This window comes from Chlorocebus sabaeus, chromosome 20 (assembly GCF_047675955.1).
Source record: "Chlorocebus sabaeus isolate Y175 chromosome 20, mChlSab1.0.hap1, whole genome shotgun sequence".
NCBI lineage: Eukaryota > Metazoa > Chordata > Mammalia > Primates > Cercopithecidae > Chlorocebus > Chlorocebus sabaeus.
In genome coordinates this window covers 38,707,429-38,729,454 of record NC_132923.1, presented here as the reverse complement: position 1 = coordinate 38,729,454, position 22,026 = coordinate 38,707,429, and the positions used below count along the sequence as shown (strand labels likewise).

Genomic DNA, 22,026 nt, shown 5'->3' with positions numbered 1-22,026 from the left:
GACCTATAATACATCATAAAATTCCAGCTTAATATTTATGATTATGCAAAGAATTTCTGTGTAAACAAATTCAATCTATTTGGTTCCAGATCTTTTGGACCCCTTCTCAATATTCTTGGATTAATATGTAGTCTATAAGAACAACTTATTCTCCCAAGAGAAATTTCCTTGTCAGACACGGAGAATAAATATTTCACTCTTGGGCCATTATAAGAGAGGGAACACATTTCAGGTTAGCAGTTAGTAGCCCCGCAGGAGCTCACACAAGAGAGCTTCAGCCAGAGTGGAATTCCCCATGACAATACACACCTCTAGCCTATGATAAAAACTCTCCAAGACCAAGGCATCATGTTGAGGCTTTTTGGAGAAGGGAGAAATACAGCCAAAAAAAAAAAAATCACAGAAAAAGAATCTATCCATATGCACATATAAGACACTGCTCAAAAAAATTTTGTGGCTGTTTCTCTCTCTCTTCTTTCTGTTTCTGCCTGTCTCTGTAGAAATATGCTACTAGGAAATTTCTGGGCAATAGAGGAAATACTCTGTCTTCCATTACCATCCTCAGTATCTTGCTGCTCAGTACTTTTCCATGGTTTTTCCATACACATTGTTCTTCTCTATGCACTATCATGTTAGGCTTCCATATGTAGTAACAGAAACCTCAGAGCATCCCCCTTAAAAATGCTGATAATGATAAGCAATAATACTTATAGAAGGTTATATATATATGCCAGCCACGATTTTAAGAATACTATGCATACTCATTTACTCTATCAGGTAGATATTATTATCTTCACTTAAAGATGAGGAAATGGAGACAGTAATGGAATTACAAATTTACTCAAGGTCATACTCTACTAAATGGCAAAACCAATAATTTGAGCTAAGCAGTTTATCTCTAAAGCTAACTCTCTTAACCAACCTCTCTACTGACAACTGAGCTCTTTAGGTTCTACTGCCTTCCCTCATAAAAACTCAACCTCAAAGATAAGGAAGCTGTGAAGGAAAAATTTTCCTTCTTTTGCAAATAAAGCTAATTGAAATACACCTTACTTAGGGGAAAGTTTTTTCCAGTTCAATTTAAACCCTGAGTAGATAACTATACTCCATTAAACATAAAGTTGTTTAAAAAAAATAAAGAGCACTCTGCTTAACCATTATTAAAATTTCAAACAAGTGAAGAACAAAATAAAAGTAACAAGGCTGATGGCTGACAATTACAAACGAGTTTAATTTGTGTGTCACATGGATGTAGAGAAAGTTGCAATCAGTCTGAAATAAATAATTAAAGCAAAGCATTTTTGTAACAGCCTCAGGAAATTAAGAGTTAACACTTTTATTCTTTTTAGTCAATTACCATCTTATTACATATTTCTGCCTGGAGAATAAATCTCTGACAATACTAGTCCATGTGTGGAATGAAGCACTAGGAAAACACATACTTTTAAAGAGGGATACTAATATATATAAAAACTCTAAATTACAGCATATCACAAAGAATGTGTCTTTTAAACATATAGTATACACTTATCAATGAAATAACCAGACTATAGAACTTCTCTAGAAAAAAATATTTATCATCATCATCATTGTCACTACTCTGTGGAGAGGTCCTCAGCATCATCTCTTGATACCTTCCTTCATGCTCCAGTCTATGACTTCAGCCATGCAGTACTGATACTGTTTTAGTACTTTAACTTCAATCAGTATGCTCCCCCATCTTCAGACTTTCAGATACAAGTTTTCTACTCTGGTGAAATTTCTCTTTTTCCCTCCTTTCTTCCTTCCTTCATCTTTATTTTCAATTTAAATTCTGGTTTCTCGGGAAGGCCAACCTTGAATCCTGAGACCAGGCTATGGTACTTCAGCTATAACTCCCAGGGAAGGCTGCACTGACAAAACCTGATTGTGGGATTGCGAGGTGACAATGTGCTAGCAGCCCTCACTCTCAGCACCTCCTTGGCCTCAACATCCACTCTGGGGGTTCTTGAGGAGCCCTTCAGCCCACCACTGCACAGTGGGAGCCCCTCTCTGGGCGGGCTGGGGCTGGAGCCGCCTCACTCTGCTTGCGGGGAGGCCTGGAGGGAGAGGCCCAGGCCGGAACTGGGGCTGCAAGTGATGCTGGCAGGCTAGTGCGGTTCTGGCAGGCGTGGGCGTGGGATCGGAGGGCGTGGGCGTGGCCGTGGGCTCGCCGGCTGGGGCAGTGAGGGGCTTAGCACCCGGGACAGCAGCTGCAGAGGGTGCACCGGGTCCCCCAGCAGTACCGGCCTGCTGATGCTGTGCTCAAGTTCTCGCAGGCCTCAGCTGTCTTCCCACAGGGCAGGGCTCCAGACCCGCAGCCCATCATGCCCGAACCTCCCTCATCCCCCCCTCCCCCAGCAGTGGGCTCGGTGGGGCCCGAGCTTCCCCGATGAGTGCAGCCCCCTCCTCCCTGACACCTGGTCCTATCCAGAGCCCAAGGGCTGAGGGGTGCAGGGGCAGTTGGGGACTGGCAGGCAGGCAGGCAGCTCCGCCTGCAGCCCCGGTGCAGGATCAACTGGGTGAGGCCACCTGGGCTCCTGAGTCTAGTGGGGACCTGGGGAACTTTTATGTCTAGCTAACAGATGGTAAAGCACCAATCAGCACTTTGTGCCTAGCTCAGGGTTTGTAAATACACCAATCAGTACTCTGGGTCTAGCTCAAGGTTTGTAAATACACCAATTGGTACTCTGTATCTAGCTAAGGTTGTATCTAGCTAACCTAGTGGGGACTTGGAGAACTTTTCTGTCTAGCACTCCCTGTCTAGCTCAAGGATTGTAAACTCACCAATCAGCACTCTGTGTCTAGCTCAAGGATTGTAAATGCACCAATCAGCACTCTGTCAAAACAGACCAATCAGCTCTCTGTAAAGTAGACCAATCAGCTCTCTATAAAATGCACCGATCAGCAGGATGTGGGTGGGGTCAGATAAGGGAATAAAAGCAGGCTGTCCCAACCAACCAGCAGCAACCCACTTGGGTCTCCTTCCACACTGTGAAAGCTTTGTTCTTTTGTTCTTTGCAATATATCTTGCTGCTGCTCACTCTTTGGGTCCATGCTGCCTTTATGCGCTGTAACACCGCAAAGGTCTACCGCTTCACTCCTGAAGCCAGGAAGACCACAACCCACTGGGAAGAATGAACAATTCCAGATGCACTGCCTTTAAGAGCTGTAACACTCACCGCGAGGGTCCCTGGCTTTATTCTTAAAGCCAGCGAGACCATGAACCCACCAATTACAGACACAAAATTAGGTTAACACCTGTGCAAATGCCCAGTTAGTTGTCTGGGCAAAAACCGTTTTGTCCCTTTCCCATGACTTATCACAGCGGCTGGCGCATGTTAGATCTTCCATTAATATTTAGTAATTAATATATATGTACAATTTAGATTCAAATATTTATACTATATAAGTCTTAAAGTGAAATAATTTATATGTAGTGGTGTTATAGAAATGAAAAGTGTGATGCAAAAAATTAATTCTTTAAGTGGGTTCGTTACTCTGGAAGGTAACATTTCCAGCAATTGAATTAATGCCCAAAATGTTCAGGAGATGATACTCAGAGTTCATACTTCATACATACATGTATATATATAAACAATGGAAACCAATCAATAGCTTCATATTTTACTTGCTATTTCAGGGTACACTTTTTTTTTTGTTTGTTTGTTTTTTGAGGTGGAGTCTCGCTCTGTCTCCCAGGCTGGAGTGCAGTGGCGCGATCTCAGCTCACTGAAAGATCCGCCTCCCGGGTTCACGCCATTCTGCCTCAGCCTCCTGAGTAGCTGGGACTACAGGCACCCGCCACCACGCCCAGCTAATTTTTTGTATTTTCAGTAGAGATGGGGTTTCACCATGTTAGGATGGTCTCAATCTCCTGACCTCGTGATCTGCCCACCTCGGTCTCCCAAAGTGCTGGGATTACAAGCGTGAGTCACCACGCCCGGCTACACTTTGTACTCTTATAGAAATCTAGGTGTATGTTAGTAGAAAAAACTTACATAAAAATTCTTCAAAATAATATCAAAATACATTTTTATATATGTGTAGATTGAGCAATTCACTTATCTCCTCCAAGCTTCATATTTCCCATTAATAAAAAGAGGATAATAATTATAATAATTAACAAAATAACAGTAATAATTCTCATCCACCAGAATATAAGTTCTGGCAGAGTAAAGTACATGGTTGTATTCTCAGCACCAAAAGCAGTATTTAACGTACACTGAGAACTCAGTAAATATTCAATTAATTATTATTTATTGCATACTTACTATATGTCTGGCACTATTTCAGGAGCTGACAATATAGTTGTGAACAAAACAGGTCTTCATAGACCTTACATTCTCATGGGGAGAAAATAACTAAACAACCAAACAAGTAAAATATGAAAAATAGTATGTTACATGGCAATATGTTCTATGAAGAAAATTAAAGCAGGAAAGGGAATATAAGGCGCAAATGTATGAAGTAATACTTGCTTCATAGAGTTGTTCATCAACTAATTTAGTTATTATAAAGAGCCTGGTTCACTATCCACCATCCTCATTGTCTTCATCATCACCATTATCATCATTATTACTTGAGATACTGTTACAGAGTATAGCACTGTGTCACACAGCTTAATCCTTTGTTAGATGCACTCCCTAAATTATAGAACTTCAGAAAAAATAAGTGAAATGTATTTGCTTCTCTGCACAGAGATGGAAAGAATATATGAGAAACTGAATCATGTAATCTAAATTAGGCATTTATATCAGATACTCAAAAATGCTTTGTGTACAATAAATATATCATAAATTCATAAGGAAGGAGAACTACAAATATTTTACAGATCATGAACATTTATGCCACTTATGTTTACATAATTTACTTGCAGAACTAGGTGCATACAGGGTTTTTCTCAAATCAAGATGCCATAAGCAAACAGATCTTTCTACACAAATGTCTACCAATTTTCAGTTAAATTAATTTGGGACATGGAAATAATATATTTGAGAATCCTTAAAAATGATGTGATTCAGATCTCAGAGGAATTGCTTTTTATTCTGTAATTTATTATTACAAGAGAAAATTATCCTAAACTAAGTTGAACTGCATTCTTGCAGTTACTAGGACCATTGTCCATATACTATGTTTTTATTTTCAATGAGTTTCCTTTTCATGAATTTCCAGCGCTATGAAAAGCTATCAGATCTACCAACAACATTAATAAAAACTGGAGAACATTTGCTTTAGTCAAAATATTTTCTGCCTTCTCTCCATACATGCTTTATTTTATAGCGCTAAGACAATACAGACTGTTAAGAATGTCATTTTATATACTAACAACAAAAAATACTGCTAAATAAACTGATACAAACTTTCTTATCAGATTAACTATAAAATGAATCTTAATTCCAGAGATGTGAAACTGTGATAAAATACACATCAGAGAATTGATCAAACATGGTAAATAGGGCAAGTTCCAAAATGCCATACTGATTCATTGTTCCATGCAGAAATGAAATCCAAATGGCATGAAAACATTAAATGAATGCATGTTATACATTTAATTGTCTTCTTTTATTTTATGTTAGTTATAATACAGTGTTGTTGATAATAGCATTTTTAGTGTCAAGAATTGCCCTGAGTTTTCTTGCCTAGATGACAAAGTGATTATTTTGCTACCAACATAACAAAAGAAAATCTGGGCAGGAACAGGCATGAATAATTTTGTTTTTGACATAGTAATAATGAGAAACCAATACAATATCCAGGTGGAACTATCTTAAGAAGCATCTGGATACAGACGGGATCTTGGATGGAGATATTCATTCAGCTGTTAATAAACACATAGATGGGCATTAAAACGAGTGAATGCAGTTATCAAGAGAGGCATAATTGAGATTTTCCACTGTTCCCATCTTGAAATCTACAACTAGACTCTAAACTTTCTACCCAAAATGCCTTTGTATAAGCAGCCAGTTATTATTTTAAAATAACTATTTGTTATATGTCAGAATTCATACAACGAAAGACTCCACCTCAACTTCAAAATTACAAGGTCTACAATATGTGTAAATGACTACAAGGTAAGGTTTTAAACTCAGCATCCCTGTTCTACTTAAAGCTTTATACTTTGAAGGGATTTCTAGGTACTCACTTTTCACAGTGTATTTTTCCCTAATTTTTTTCCTTCTGCTGAAATTTTAAGCTTGCATTTTCTTTAAAGTGTTATTTTCTTCAATTTTCCATATGCAAAATTAATTACTAAATTTCACATTAATAACATCTAACATTTGTTAGAAATAAGAAAGCTGTTGCTCGGTAATGATCACTTAAAATATATTTACTTCAAAATAAACTTTTATTTTTCTAATTCATTGCAATGTTCTCAACAAATGCCACAGGACAATTGTTTTTAAAATGTATGTATGCCATTTATGTTTACACAATTTACTTGTAGAACTAGTTGAATACAGGGTTTTTCTCAAATCAAGAGGCTATAGGCAAAGTGATCTCTTTATTCAAATGTCTACCAATTTTGAGTTAAATTAATTTGAGGACAGGAAAATAATAATATATTTAGTAATATATTATTAACAGTAAAATCATACCATATCAAGCGTTCCAAAACACCCAATAATGTGTCATGACTGGTAGTGCAATTTAGAAGTTAATGTAATGACCACGAAATCCCACGCAGTGAGCCAGCAAGTACTTCTGACTCAACCTGGACATCCAAATCCATCTGGGTCCCTACTGTGGTTTTGCAGTTGCTACTGAAGTTTAAAACCTGCAGAGACATTACTGGGTCCTGAGGCTGGCTGGTACCTCAAGAACAGTGGAAGAAGCCCTTTGGGCCAGTAACATGGTGAGGTAAGTGCGGCACTGTGGCACTAAATTTAAGTTGGCCCTCAGTTTTAGGATCATGCAAGCAAGTAGTGTCCCAGCTTCCCAACATGGGGTTCCTCGGGCATTGCCTGCCTTCGTCTACCTTTCCATAATCTTTCCCATCCCAAATAGGAACTTACTCTGCCATCTCTCCCTACTCCACCAGCCTTCATTTGAGAACTTACTGGATGGAGGGCAGGAGATGATCATCATTCCTGATAAACTCAAATTCAAAATCAGTCTTTATGGGGTGGTTGTAGTTTTGCTACCATCCCTTCCCATTCCTCCTATAAATTTATACCTATTAGGCAGAGAGGCCGCGGGGTTTTCATTTCTTGAAAGAAAGAATACAACTACAGAAAGCAGAGAAATAAAGGGTGTTTCTTTTGGGCTTAGAATTTTAGAAGTCACGTTTTCAGAAAAATTGAAAGGACTTCAGTGATTGACAGTGGATTTAGGAGGAAATGGGTGATAAGTTAAAAGTAACTTTTTCTTCCACTCCCATCCTTCCCAGTCAGCCTATATAAATATTTAACGGACAGAGAGGCAAAATGAGGACCAAAAGGAAAGGGAAGGGCCCAGAGATATTGGCAGATCTTGGAAAAAGAGCATCAATGCCCAGCTCCTTAGGCTACTCTCAGAGGGCTGACAAATACCAGGTGTGGGAAAATCAAAGATGGAGAATCTGTGACTCATCGACAAATGAAGCCCTAGGAGAGCAGATTGAACCATGAACTTCCCTAAGCCCCAGTGTTGAGTGGAACATCAGAATGACTGTCATCTTATCAAGAACAGCTTCAAAGTAGTAGAGAAGCGAGGGATAGAAAGGGATCTAATGAATGAAAATGAAGGATGACTCCAAAGTCCCCATGATGGTGACCAGTGGGAAGATGGCATGAAAAATCAGCTGGGCTTACCTCACAGCCCACACTTGCCAGCAACCCTCGTAAAACTTAGATATCCGCCCAGAGAAATAAGGGGTGAGGGGGACAAGCAGGGAAAAATGAATCCTACAAGTGACACACAGGTTTCCATTCTCACAAATACTCACAGTAGAATTAAGTTCAGTTACAAGAAAATAAAAGAGGTCATATTACTTGCACGCATGAGTTTCTAGGTGGATATCTGTATTCTCTACACAAACTCTGCATTTTTCACATACTGAGATATTTAGTTGCAAATAATCTGTTTTTATTTTTTTATTTCCAAAACTCTTTCAATTATTGTCTGTTTTTGGAAGAAAATAATTGTCAACAATCAAAAAAAAAACAAGCACATGCTTGAGAAAGTATTTTCAAACACACAACAAGAGGCAAGGGTAGAACAGGTATTGCTTTCTCACTGGGTATCTGGTGAAAAGTTTATTTACTTTGGAGCTTAAAAATAAAAATTCACATTGTGAATATGATATGTCAATGGAGGAACATATATTCTCCATCAACTTTAACAGATCCCAGTAGCTGGCTATCCATCAAAGAGTGAATGAGATTGAGTGCTAGTTGTAGTAACTAAGTGGATTTCATCTCTTAATAGCCATGTAAACTTGAGAAGGAAAAATGGTGCCAACAGACAAGGCAAACCTTAAGTATAATTTCCAAAAGTATAAAAATCAACCATATTTGGAACATAAGAAATAATATATTATTAGAAAAACATATTAACTTATCCTTCCTCCATGGAAGTCCCCCACTATGCTCTTGCGGTTCTCATCTCACCTCTCAAAGTGCTTATTAGCTAAATTCTCATCTCTGCCTGCCTTTTCCATGCTATGTTCAGTGCCATGCTGAGCCACACTGGAGCCTGAGGCAAAAGGAAAAAGGTGTGTACCTATATATATTATTATTGTTATTTTTCTTGATTACTGAGTCTTTTGTTAGCCCCTTATATTTTACACCTCAGGCCAGTGCCTCACTTGCCTCACCCTAATTTCTGCCCTAATCCCAAAGGTCTAACCTGCACCCTCTTTCTACTTTACACACTCTTCCTGGGTAACTCTCCCCCTAGGCTTTTAATTATTTATGTATATCCTGATGATTCAAAAATTATTTATCTCCATCCCAGACCCTTTACTAATCTACAACTTTTGCAGTGATCCACAGGCACAAGGATCTCAAATAATCCAAGAGTGAGTGTAGTATTTACCCTCAATTTATGCTATAAACAAGTAAACATACACATAAAGTCAACTCCCAAGTCATATGTGTTTTATCTCCTAAATAAATTCAAGCTCATCCTCCCTCCTGGTCTTCATCATCTGTCTTCCAACTTTTTAAATCCAGTCCCAGAGACCTTGCCTCCCATCTTTTCATTAAATCCATCATCCACACTGAAAGCTAGACTGATTCACTTAAAGGCAAATATGATAAACTCACAACGATCATTAAAATTCCTTAACTGTTCTTCCTTTGAAAGAGTATTATTACTATTTATTGGTATTTCAGCCTTCTTCAAAACAACATGAGAACTTCTTGGCAAGGCCTGTGTCACATGAATTCCAATGTGGCAAGTGGCACAGATAATAAATGTGAAACAAACGAGTGACTGAGATTGTGAAGCTCATGCAAGAAAAAAATATTTATCAAAACCCATATATCATTTAGTTATTTTCATTGTCTACAAGGAAAATAAGTCAATGATTTTCTTTTATTTCCTTATTCAAAAAACTTCTACTAAAAGAGCTCTCTGGTAATTGCATGGGTTCAGTCTCTAGTTCCACCATTCAGTTGTGGAACTGTGAATAGGTTTCTTAGGCTTCCATGTGCTTCAGTTCCCTCATCTATGAATGGATGATAAAATATAATATCTACCTGACAGGGTGCTTCTGAAGCTTAAATGAATTACTTCACAACAAGCATTGAAAATTTTTAATGTATATTATAGCTTATTCTCATTTTATTTTTTTATAGTGAGCACCTTGTATGTGTCATGCATTTAGAACAAATTTGCTAAAATTCTTTTAAAAACATGTCTAATACTTGGCTAATTGGCTGTCTTTAACTGCCTTTCCTTTTAATTTTCACCCAGCATAAGTTTTCTGATTTGTAATATTTTCTGGTCTTCAAAAATTGCTGAGGGAAAATGAGTGCAAAATATTTATATAATTAGGATAGTTCAACATTTTCAAAAATGGCAAAAATAAACAGCAGTTACGGAACACCTGCTTAAACTATACTGGAAATAACTGCTTCATGCTTCATTAACCAGTATAAACATGTTTGCCAGTTTAAATCCCCTACTGAAGTCAGAATTTCCAATTAGTACTATAAGAGTATTAAACTACCAAGTGAAGATATTCCTGGGCAATAATTTCAGAACTGTCATTCTTAAGGCACTTTTACAGGTCAAACAGATGCTTATTTTCTAAGAAGCCTATAATTTACTTATTAAGTCAAATTTGTGTCTATTTTAATACGATTTTAGACTACTTATTTTTCTGGATTTTATTCGCCTCTGAGAAGCATTCAATACAGTGCCTGAAATATAGATGCTTCAAGCACCAAATAAATAGAAAAAAGGAAGGAAGAAGGGAGATAGTAAGAGAGAAAGAAAAACTTTTCCAATTGTTGGGTCCAATTATAACTCTGTTTTTGGTAAGTAAACATAAGAAATATATAGCAGATATAGATATAGATATAGATATAGACATAGATTGAGAGACAGTAATGCAGGCTAGAAATATAAAGGAATCTTCAATCTAAAGATAGTATTAAAAGTAAGGAGATAATAAGATAACCAATGTAGTGACTATTTTAAAAGAAAGAAAGAGTTTGAGCTCTGGGCACTGAAATATCTAAGGGGTGAGAGGAGAAATAATCAACAAAGAAGTGAAGAAAAACAAGATAGGAGATGTCAGTGAGGTAAGAAGAAAACTTTTTCATATCTCATCAGTTACTGGTCACTGGCTAGCTAGTGGGGATAAAAGTTCCAACATCCTACTTGGGTCTTTATGAATTGAAAAACAAACCACATGTTTTGGTGACACTTTCATTCAATTCTTTACGCCAGCATGAAGAGGATAATAACAAATGGGAAAGGAGCAGAATTATTTAACCACACTGAGAATAACTTTCAACCCTAGCTTCATATTTCACTTTTGGGAATAAACCTCACTGCTCTGAGAAATTCATGAATGTCACAGAGAGTCTTCAAACTAATAGACATCAGTGCAATAAATCTGATCTTATAAATTGAGATGATCATTTTAACACAGATCTAAAGTTTCCATTTTATTTTTATACTAATACTCATAGAAGACCTGAAATATACAAAAGTGCCAAAAAATACATAATCAATATTAACATTTCAGTATTTTTTTTGTTCTTTGTGGATATATATATATAAAGGTATGGTTATGTGTAAGTGTACACAATCACTATTGAATAGTGATGTTAAATCCTTTTACCAGGTAATGCAGACAGAATTTATCCAGATTATTTCAAAAACATTTTAATGATTGCACAATGTACCACTGAATTAATTTACTCTAATTTGCTTAACCATGACCCACTGGTTGGAATTCAATGGGATTTCCCCTACATTTGTCTCCACTGAATAAATAATGCCTAAGATAATCCTCTTTGTACTTAATTCTTTACCTACATTCCTAATTCTTTCCTTCAGATATGTTATTAGAAAATAAATTACTGGTATAAGTGATAATTTAAAATTATTGTTATGAACTGAACTATATCTCCCCAAAAATCTTATGTTAAAGTCCTAACTAACCCCCACTGTCTCAAAATGTAGCTATATTTGGAGAGAGAGTCTTTAAAGAGGTAATTAAGTTAAAATGAGGTTATTAGCCTATGTCCTAATACAACATAGCTGATGTTCTTATTTGGACACAAGCACACCCCAAGTGAAAACTCAGGGAGAAGACACCATCTACAAGCCAAGGAGAGAGGTCTCGGAAGAAATCACCTTGATCCGGGACTCCTAACTTCCACAACCGTGAGAAAATAAGTCTCTGACGTTTAATCCACCTAGTCTGTGGTATCCTGTTATAGCATCCCTAGGTATAAATAGCATCCCTATGTACAGCATCACAGGTACAAATGAATATTGTCAAAGATACTGTCAAATTGCTTTTATAAATATTTGTGTCAATATATATTTGACAGAGAAAACTGACCTCACTGTGCCTTGGTCATTATTTTTAAAACGATAAAATAACTTCAATTTATAAGATCACATTATGAGATACAAATGCTAATTTCCATAAAATAACAACAACAGCAATCATAATAAAGAAAGCCTCCATTTCAAAATAAAATCCTGACCATAAACAGTTTGAAAACTTATAAATGTGAGGCATTAGGGAAGTCACAAAGTGTCTCTTGATCATAGTTCTCAGACCTTTAAAAATTAGAGATTTAGGCTTGATAGTCTTTAAGGGCTTTCAAGTTTAAAAATTGTAAGATTCTTTTTTCAGTGTTCTTCGGCACTATTCACAATAGCAAAGACTTGGAATCAACCCACATGTCCATCAGTGACAGACTGGATTAAGAAAATGTGGCACATATACACCATGGAATACTATGCAGCCATAAAAAAGGATGAGTTTGTGTCCTTTGTAGGGACATGGATGCAGCTGGAAACCATCATTCTTAGCAAACTATCACAAGAACAGAAAACCAAACACCGCATGTTCTGACTCACAGGTGGGAACTGAACAATGAGAACACTTGGACTCGGGAAGGGGAACATCACACACCGGGGCCTATCATGGGGAGGGGGGAGGGGGGAGGGATTGCATTGGGAGTTATACCTGATGTAAATGACGAGTTGATGGGTGCTGACGAGTTGATGGGTGCAGCACACCAACATGGCACAAGTATACATATGTAACAAACCTGCACATTATGCACATGTACCCTAGAACTTAAAGTATAATAATAATAAAAAATAAATTTAAAAAACAGAATAATAACTGAAAAAAATAAAATAAAATAAAAATTATAAGATTCTTTTTTCAGTGTTCTTCAATTGTTCTTATCATTATACTGGGTCATGCCTTGTAAGCGGCCTATTCCTTGAACAACCTGAATCACACTGTTTTCCTTTTAGAGACCTCTACTAGAAGCATCATGGTAGAAAGCAAAGCTCCCAAAACTGGACCAAGAAAAACTGAATTCAAAATCGAGGTCTGTAATTAAGTGTCTATGGGATCTTTTCATGTAATATTGTTTCTCTGTTTCTATTTTTTTTTCATTCAAAAAATTTGCCCAGTGGCTGGTGACAGAAAAACTAAAAATTAGATAAATACAAGCACACATGAGCACACACCCTCAATTCCCATCCTCAAAGAGTTCATGATATAAGAAGGAAAGAAGTACATAAACTAAAATCATACATTCTATAAGAAAGTATATACAAAGTTCCAATAGAGCTAATGTTAAGCTAATACTACTGTCTCACTCATTAATTTGGGCATATTAATTTGGGGTAAATTAACTTGGGGAAATCAAGTAAAAAGGCATTTCTTTCAAAATTCAAAAATGTATATAACCTTAAGATGGAATTTCTAACATCGCCTTTAAGGTTGTACTTATATCCCATCTATGGTCTCACAGTTCCAGCTCTATAATCACCTTCTAGATACAGTTAAACAAAGTTCTAGCAGTAATCTCAGAGAAATGCTGTTTTGCTCCTGTACCTCACCTGGAAATATTAGGTGTTCATATTATTAGATGTTCATAGAACATCTAATGTTCATATATTCTGTAAGAGTGTATTTTTAAAGTCCACAGATACCAGTGTATCTATAACTTCCTTCATTTAGACTATATCATTAATATGAAAACTCTTCTGTATCATTGTGTCAACAGGCAAAACAATTTTGAGACAAATTTTAAAGATTTTGAGAAAAGAAATTTTGGCACCAAACTAAATTTACAGGTTGCATATCTCTTATCGAAAATGCTTAACACCAGAATTGTTTCAGATTTGGGTATTTTGAATTTTCATATTTGGGTTACTCAACCTGCATATAATTTGTTTTCAGGAGATTTTTTTAAAGCAATGTAATTAAAAATACACTTTCAAACCTGTTCAAATATTAAATATTTAAAATATTTTTTAAATCACAGCTGTACTTTAATACCTAATTGTATTCCTAAGTGCATGTAAAATCTTGTCTTACAATGTGTGGAGTGAGATAATTGTCAGCATGAAATAGTGTGTTGTGGTACTTACAAAGCAGTTCTTATCAGGATTTCTTTTCCAATGTTTCTTGTCTAATTTCTTGGCCGAAGTCGAACGCAGAGTTGCATGAGTTTGTGTTCGAGGATTTAAAGCCAGGATGCTCTAAAGACAGCATAAACAATGTGTAAATATATTGAAATATGTTGGCATTCATTTAAACTTATTTTTATTTTATTTTATGTTTTATTTTGAGACACGGTCTCTCTCACTTTGTCACCCAGGCTGGAGTGCAGTGGTACAATCTCAGCTCACTGCAACCTCTGCCTTCCAGGCTCAGGCGATCTTCCCACTTTATCCTCCCGAGTAGCTCGTACTACAGGTGCATGCTACCACCCCTGGCTAATTTTTGTATTTTTAGTAGACATGAGATTTTGCCACGTTGCCCAGGCTGGTCTTGAACTCCTGGACTCAAGTGATCCACCTGCCTCAGCCTCCCAAAGTGCTGGGATTACAGGCATGAGTCACCTTGTCTGGTGGCATTTTTAGAAATCAAACTTTATCTAGGATTTCCTCCTACAGGCCCCTAAAGAAAGGGTGAGAAAAAATGCTCATCATCACTGGCCATCAGAGAAATGCAAATCAAAACCACAATGAGATACCATCTCACACCAGTTAGAATGGCAATCATTAAAAAGTCAGGAAACAACAGGTGCTGGAGAGGATGTGGAGAAATAGGAACACTTTTACACTGTTGGTGGGATTGTAAACTAGTTCAACCATTATGGAAAACAGTATGGCGATTCCTCAAGGATCTAGAACTAGATGTACCATATGACCCAGCCATCCCATTACTGGGTATATACCCAATAGGATTATAAATCATGCTGCTATAAAGACACATGCACACGTATGTTTACTGCGGCACTATTCACAATAGCAAAGACTTGGAATCAACCCACATGTCCATCAGTGACAGACTGGATTAAGAAAATGTGGCACATATACACCATGGAATACTATGCAGCCATAAAAAAGGATGAGTTTGTGTCCTTTGTAGGGACATGGATGCAGCTGGAAACCATCATTCTTAGCAAACTATCACAAGAACAGAAAACCAAACACCGCATGTTCTGACTCACAGGTGGGAACTGAACAATGAGAACACTTGGACTCGGGAAGGGGAACATCACACACCGGGGCCTATCATGGGGAGGGGGGAGGGGGGAGGGATTGCATTGGGAGTTATACCTGATGTAAATGACGAGTTGATGGGTGCTGACGAGTTGATGGGTGCAGCACACCAACACGGCACAAGTATACATATGTAACAAACCTGCACATTATGCACATGTACCCTAGAACTTAAAGTATAATAATAATAAAAAATAAATACAAAAAAAAAAAAGAAAGGGTGAGCTAGGAAAGAAAACTTAGGAATCACACACACACACACACACACACACACAAAGATTATATGTAAATCAGAAGAATTACCCCAAATTTGCAAGATCGTGTTTAATAAAATCAAGTGAGAAATCCTATATTTGGTTTTAAAAAAAAGTTCAGTATGGGAAAATCCTAATACAATGAAAATTTACATGGAAAAAGTGAGAAGATATACTTTTCTTAGGAAAAAATCTAATAATGTTATCATTGATATAATGTGTATCATTATACATTGATAAAAAGCTAAAATATATGTTTAAAAGGTTGCATGGATCTCCAATAGCTTACATTAATAGACTAATACTGGGCAAAATATGAATGAAGTAATTTCTATTGTATTTTCTACTAATTAGACAGAAGCAATTCTTGACCAGAAAAAAAATTCTTCACGAAAAACAAATAAATATCAACAACAACAATGAACAACATACTGTTGTTTCACCAGAGAGGAGAAACCATGGTAGCAGCAAATGCTTCTGTTTAACCAAATTAACATTATTACCTACCATCTTTCAATAATGATTACGTGTTGAAAAGTTAGATGCAACAGCTGAAGAAAAGCCTGGAGAAAAGATCTGGGAGAGACACAGTGTACTTCAGTAGGTGAAGAGCTTTCACACAGAAGAGAGATTTAATTTGTTTTGTATTAATACAGAACCAACGCTGTGAAAATTAATGGAGGAAGATTTGGATTCAGATATAAATTAAAAAATGACAGTTGAGATTGCATTAGAAATCATTCTAGCTGACATTACTGCAGTCATTTTAAATGATGTTCGTTTCAAAAGTCTTCTTCTTCCATGAAGTTACCCCTAAATAATATAGATCCATTTTCTGTTCCAGATCACTGAAACATCTCTACCACAGTATTCCAATCTAAACAGTAACCGCTGCTTTAAGAATTTTTCTTCCCTTCTAAACTGTGTATGTTTTGAGCTGAGGGATTCTTGACTTTTAAAAAATCTTTCAGTTTATGATATACAGCACCAGGTAGGTTGCATATGCTTATTCCTGTAAAATAGTGATTCAAAAATCATGAATCTAATTTTTAATTCCTAGTAGTCTTATAACTTTGAGTAAACCATTGATCTTTTTGATCTTTGATTTCCTCACATGCGAAATACAGCAACACCTGAATCGGAAGTAAAGAATAAATGAAAAGCATGATACAACATGTTTTCTAAACTACCAACACCCTAAAAATTGAAGGGTAGTGAAAATGGAATCCAGCGGCTATGTGCAACAGTAATCCTCTGTCCATGATTTCTTCATGTAGGGGACAGGTAAGAATTTGACAGGGGACCTGAGAATGCAATTCCTACTAGATTTGACCAAATCCAAGATCACCTTCCAAATCTAGATTCCATGATTCTTTAAAGATTATTGGATCATGTTTTTCACATATAAAAATGAACTCTAATGGAGATCCACCAAGAACTATCAAAAAGACCAAAATAAATGGACAGATAAAATAATTATACTATTAATATCAGACACAAGCTAAAAATGTTATTTTCCCCCTCTACTATTGAAATTCCACAATCAACATATCTAGAGTAATCATTTTCTAGGTGATATCTTAGCTGATTTTATAAGAGTATCACATGCTAATATGAAGAATTTAAAAATCATAAATGACTTTCTAAAATAAATGTCATACTTAGTATTCGTAGACAAGAATAAAATCAGAAAAAGTCACTTCATTTCATTCTGCATTTGATTTAAAGTGGTAATAACAATCCTCTGTGTTTTAAGTTTTTAGAGTTTAAAAGTTCAAAAGCTTTCACATCCATTATGTAATTTAACTTACAAACAGCTACTACTATCTCAATACTTAGGATGAGCAAATAAATTGAGGGTGGTTAAGTAACCTGCTTAAGATCTCACAGTTTATATGCAAAAAGAATTGAATTGGAATTCTGTCCGTCTGAGTATGGGACTTATATTGAACCTGATCCATATTTAAAAGTCACTTTTTGAGATATAAGGTAGGAAACATTTTTAACCACATGTTTAAATAATATCAATTTGTACCTGAGTAGCTCAATGAAAAATTAATTTCAAACCCTGTTTTGAGCAAGCCAGTAAATATGACCATTAAGAAGTCACCTCTGGAATGTTAGAGTAAGGACCTCTGCAGACTGACACCCATAAAAATAAACATAACTGCAAAAATAGTAAAAATAAAAACCCTTTAAAGTCTCTGGAAATTTGCCTTAAGACAAACAGCAAATGAAGAAATAATAATACATGAAAACCGACTAAAACTGGTAAGAGGAGTGAAGGTCTATGGCATCTGAAGTATAACCCACACCATTTCAGTCCAGTGTGACAGTCATTCTACCTCAGATGGGTATAGCTCAAAACACAGAGCTCGCTCCACCCCAGCCACCAGTTGAGGGCTACGGGATCTCTCAGGCAGGGGTAAGATGCCAGCATTTCTCATTTTCTCTCTCCCCCATTCTACACAAAGACAAAACTGCAACTGAGTGCAGCTGAGACTAAAGTGCAGCTGACAGGTCCAGAGTTCTGTTACTCATTCCAGCCTCCACTCAAAGAGCCAAGTTTTACCTCAGGAATATCAAGCCAATAACACCAGGGCCCTGATTATCCTTGTCTCATCTCACTTACTGCGTAGAGTTTGCACACGAGGCACACCAAGCTGAGAGAACTAGAGGCTATTGCCTATACCTAGCACCTTGCTCATAAAAGCAGAAATGTAACTCTGAGAGAAGTGGGCCATTGTCACTACCCTCAGCTCTGGAGCGGTGGCCCAGGAAATTTTTCCCAGAACACACAAGTCATAAGAACAGAAAGGTAGCCCCAAAGGAACTGACTTTATTTGAACCTGTATGCAGGGAAGTTCAAACCTAAGAGTACTCTTACACACAATAAAAACCTTCATGTCAAACAATTAAGAAGAGGGAGGTAGCTTCCTGAAAACAATAAACTAAACCATAAGGCAGAGAGTTCATAAGGGAAAACCAGGGAAGGAAACATAAGATGAGTTCTCCTGGAGTTACAAAAAACCTCAAGGACTCGCTTCAAAAACTACCACTGAAAAAGGGCCCAAATTTAACTGAATCACACAGTGGAACAATTCATATTCCACAGCAAAAGTAATAAAGAAATCAACCAGAAGCCATTGGAACTAAGATCTGGGTGTGACATTAATACAGGCAGACAACTTAAGAGAGAGATCACAGAAAAAGGCAAAGAGACACCCGATATAACCATGGACACCCAAGAATGACTACACATATCCAAGGCTGCACCCTGTGAGAATGATATCAGTGTTTCATACTAGAGGAAAACGTACATCCCTAAATAGTATATCCAGGCCAGGCATAGTGGGTCATGCCTGTAATGCCAGCACTTTGGGAGGATGAGGCAAGTGGATGGCTTGAGGAGCTCAAGACCAGCCTGGGCAACACGGTGAATCCCCGTCTCTACAAAAAATACAAAAATTACCCAGGCATGGTGGCATATTGCCTGTGGTCTCAGCTACTCAGAAGGCTGAATCAGGAGGATCACCTGAGCCTGGGAGGTCAAAGATGCAGTGAGCTGTGACCATACCACTTTACTCCAGCCTGGGTAGCAAAGTGAGACTCTGCAAAAAAAAAAAAAAAAAAAAAAAAAAAAAGTATATTTAGTCGCCAATAACAAGTCACCCTCCTCTAGAAGGGAGTTAATGTCCAGTAAGAATAGCTACATTATGTAAGATGTTCCGTCTTCAACTTATAAAAGTATGAGTCATGCAGAGAAACACAATTGTGTTATCCATATAGATACACAAAAAAAGCAGACAATAGTAACACCCATTAATAGGACCCACGTGTCAAATTTAACACTTTGATACGGTTTAGCTGTGTCCCTACCCAAATCTCATCTTGAATTGTAGTTCCCATAATCCCCATGTGGTCATGGGAGGGACCCGGTGGGAGGTGATTGAATCATGGGGCCCGTTACCCCCAAACTGCTGTTCTCACAGTAGTGAGTGAGTTCTCACTATATGTGATGGTTTTATAAGCAGCTTTTCCGTCTTTGCTAAGCACTTCTTCCTGCTGTCATGTGAAGAAGGACGTATTTGCTTCCCCTTCTGCCATGACTGTAAGTTTCCTGAGGCCTCCCCAGACATGCAGAACTGTGAGGCAGTTAAACTACTTTGCTTTATAAATTACGCAGTGTCAGGCAGTTCTTTATAACAGCATGATAACTAATGCACACTTCAAACCAGCCATTACAAGGAAAGTATACTGACAATGTCTTAGAGAGTACAGAATATCCATACAGAGATATAAATCATTTAAATCATTTTAACAAAAACAACAAGCAGGCATTCTGGACTTGAAAAATACATAGCTAATATGAAACATTCACTAGAGTTCAATAGTAGATTTGAACTAGCAGAAGAATCAGCAAACTTAGATCAAGAGAGAATCTTGAAGACAATCTGAAGATCAAAGAGAAAAAGAATAAAGAAAAATTAACAGAGCCTCAATGATATGTGATACACCACTGAGCAAACCAAAATACTGTAATGGGACTGCCTGAAGAAAAGACAAATGAGGAGAAAATACAGAAGTTATACCAGCTTAAAATTTGCCCAATTTAATTTTTTTATAAAGCAGAACAAAATATTAAACTATACCTTCAGGAAGCTCAATGAATGTGAAGTATGCTAAATGTAAAGAGATCCACACAAAGAACATTAGTAAAAGTGCTGAAAGTCAATGCCAAAAAGAAAATCTTGAGTATAGCAAAAGAAAAAATAATTCATCATGTACAAAAGAATTTCAATAAGTTTAACAGTGAATTTCTCATTATCAACCACAGAGACCAGAAAGAAGTGGGATAAGACAAAGTACTAAAAGATAAAAAATGTAAGCCACAACTCCTATACCCAACAAAACTATCTTTCAAAAAATGAAGGTAAAATAAAGCCATTCCCAGAAAAACAAACAATGCGATAATTTGCTATTAGCAGATGCGACTTACAAGAATTACTAAAGGAAGTTCTTGGCCAGGCATGATGGCTCATGCCTGTAATCCCAACACTTTGGGAGTCCAAGGCAGATGGATCACTGAGGTCAGGAGTTCAAGACCAGCCTGGCCAACATGGTGAAACCCTGTCTCTACTACAAATACAAAAATTAGCCAGGCATGGTGGCAGGTGCCTGTAATCCCAGCTACTTAGGAGGCTGAGGCAGGAGAATCACTTGAACTCCAGAGATGGAGGTAACAATGAGCCGAGACGGTACCACTGCACTCCAGCCTAGGCAACAAGAGTGAAACTCCATCTATAAATAAATAAATAAATGGTGAAAAAAATAAAATTAAAGGAAGTTCTTCAGGCAGAAAGTAACCATAACTTCCTATTCACATGAGAAAAACAAAGGTCAATAGTAAAGTACAGGTAATTATGAAATTATAATAGACAGTATATGTATACTGTCAGACTAGATAAAAAGCAAGATGCAACTATGTGCTGTCTTTAGGAGGCACACTTTAAATTCAATGACACAAATATGTTGCAAGTAAAAGATGGAAAATGACATATCATGCAAATAGCAGCAGCATGAAAGCTACAGTGCCCATACTAACATCACAACAACAAAGTTTTAAAGAAACAAAAAAATTTACTAGAAATAAAGAGGAACATTTTATCACAATAAAGGCTCAATCTACTAGGAAAATATAACAATTATAAACATATATGTGCCTAACAACAAGGCCCAAAATACAAACAAATTTATAAGGGAAACAAACCTTTAAACAATACTGATTAAAGACTTCAATACTCTGCATTAAATAATGGATAGAACAACTAGGCAGGAGACCAAAAAGGAAACAGAAGACTTGAACAACAACTATAAATCAACAAGACCTAATATACATTCATATAACACTTTAAAAGAGCAAAATACACATTCTTCTCAACTCTATATGGAATCTTCTCTAGGATATATTGTATGCTAAATGAAAACAATGTCTCCACTGACTTAAAAATATTAAATCATACAAAATAGTTCTCCCTCTTCATTGGAATGGAATTAGATATCAATAACAGAAAGAAATTTGGGAAATTCAAAAACAATATGATGAATATTATAAACATTATGGTAAGTGAAAGATGTTAGCTACAAAATATGACATATTGTATGATACCATTTATATAAAATGTCCAGAATAAGTAAATCTATAGAGATAAAAAGTCTATTAGTGGTTGCTCAGGCTGGCAGATTAGGGAGAAACGAGACAGCTACTATAAAAAGGATATGATTTCTTTTTGGAGTGAAGAAACCTGATTATGGCTATATTGGCATAACTCTGAATACACCAAAAAATACTTTGAATTCTATATTTTACATTGGTGAATTATTGATTTGTGAACTGTATATATCAACAAAGCTGTTACCAAAAATAAAATCCTATTAAAATTCTACATTCAGTCAATTTAGCCACATACTTTATCCACTCTAATAAAAAGCACTAAAACTTCCTTTATTAGCTCAATATAAATGTAACAAGATTATTTTTAGT

General features: G+C 36.6%; 1 protein-coding gene across 1 annotated transcript in view; it reads right to left on the bottom strand.

Moving 5' to 3' along the window:
* The window catches only part of DPYD (dihydropyrimidine dehydrogenase), an 844,938-nt gene that overhangs the window by 786,300 nt on the left and 36,612 nt on the right, over positions 1-22,026 (bottom strand). The window contains exon 2 of the mRNA XM_007977863.3: positions 14,089-14,199. Within this exon, the coding sequence (XP_007976054.3) occupies positions 14,089-14,199 (111 nt within the window). The remainder of the gene's footprint in view (positions 1-14,088; positions 14,200-22,026) is intronic.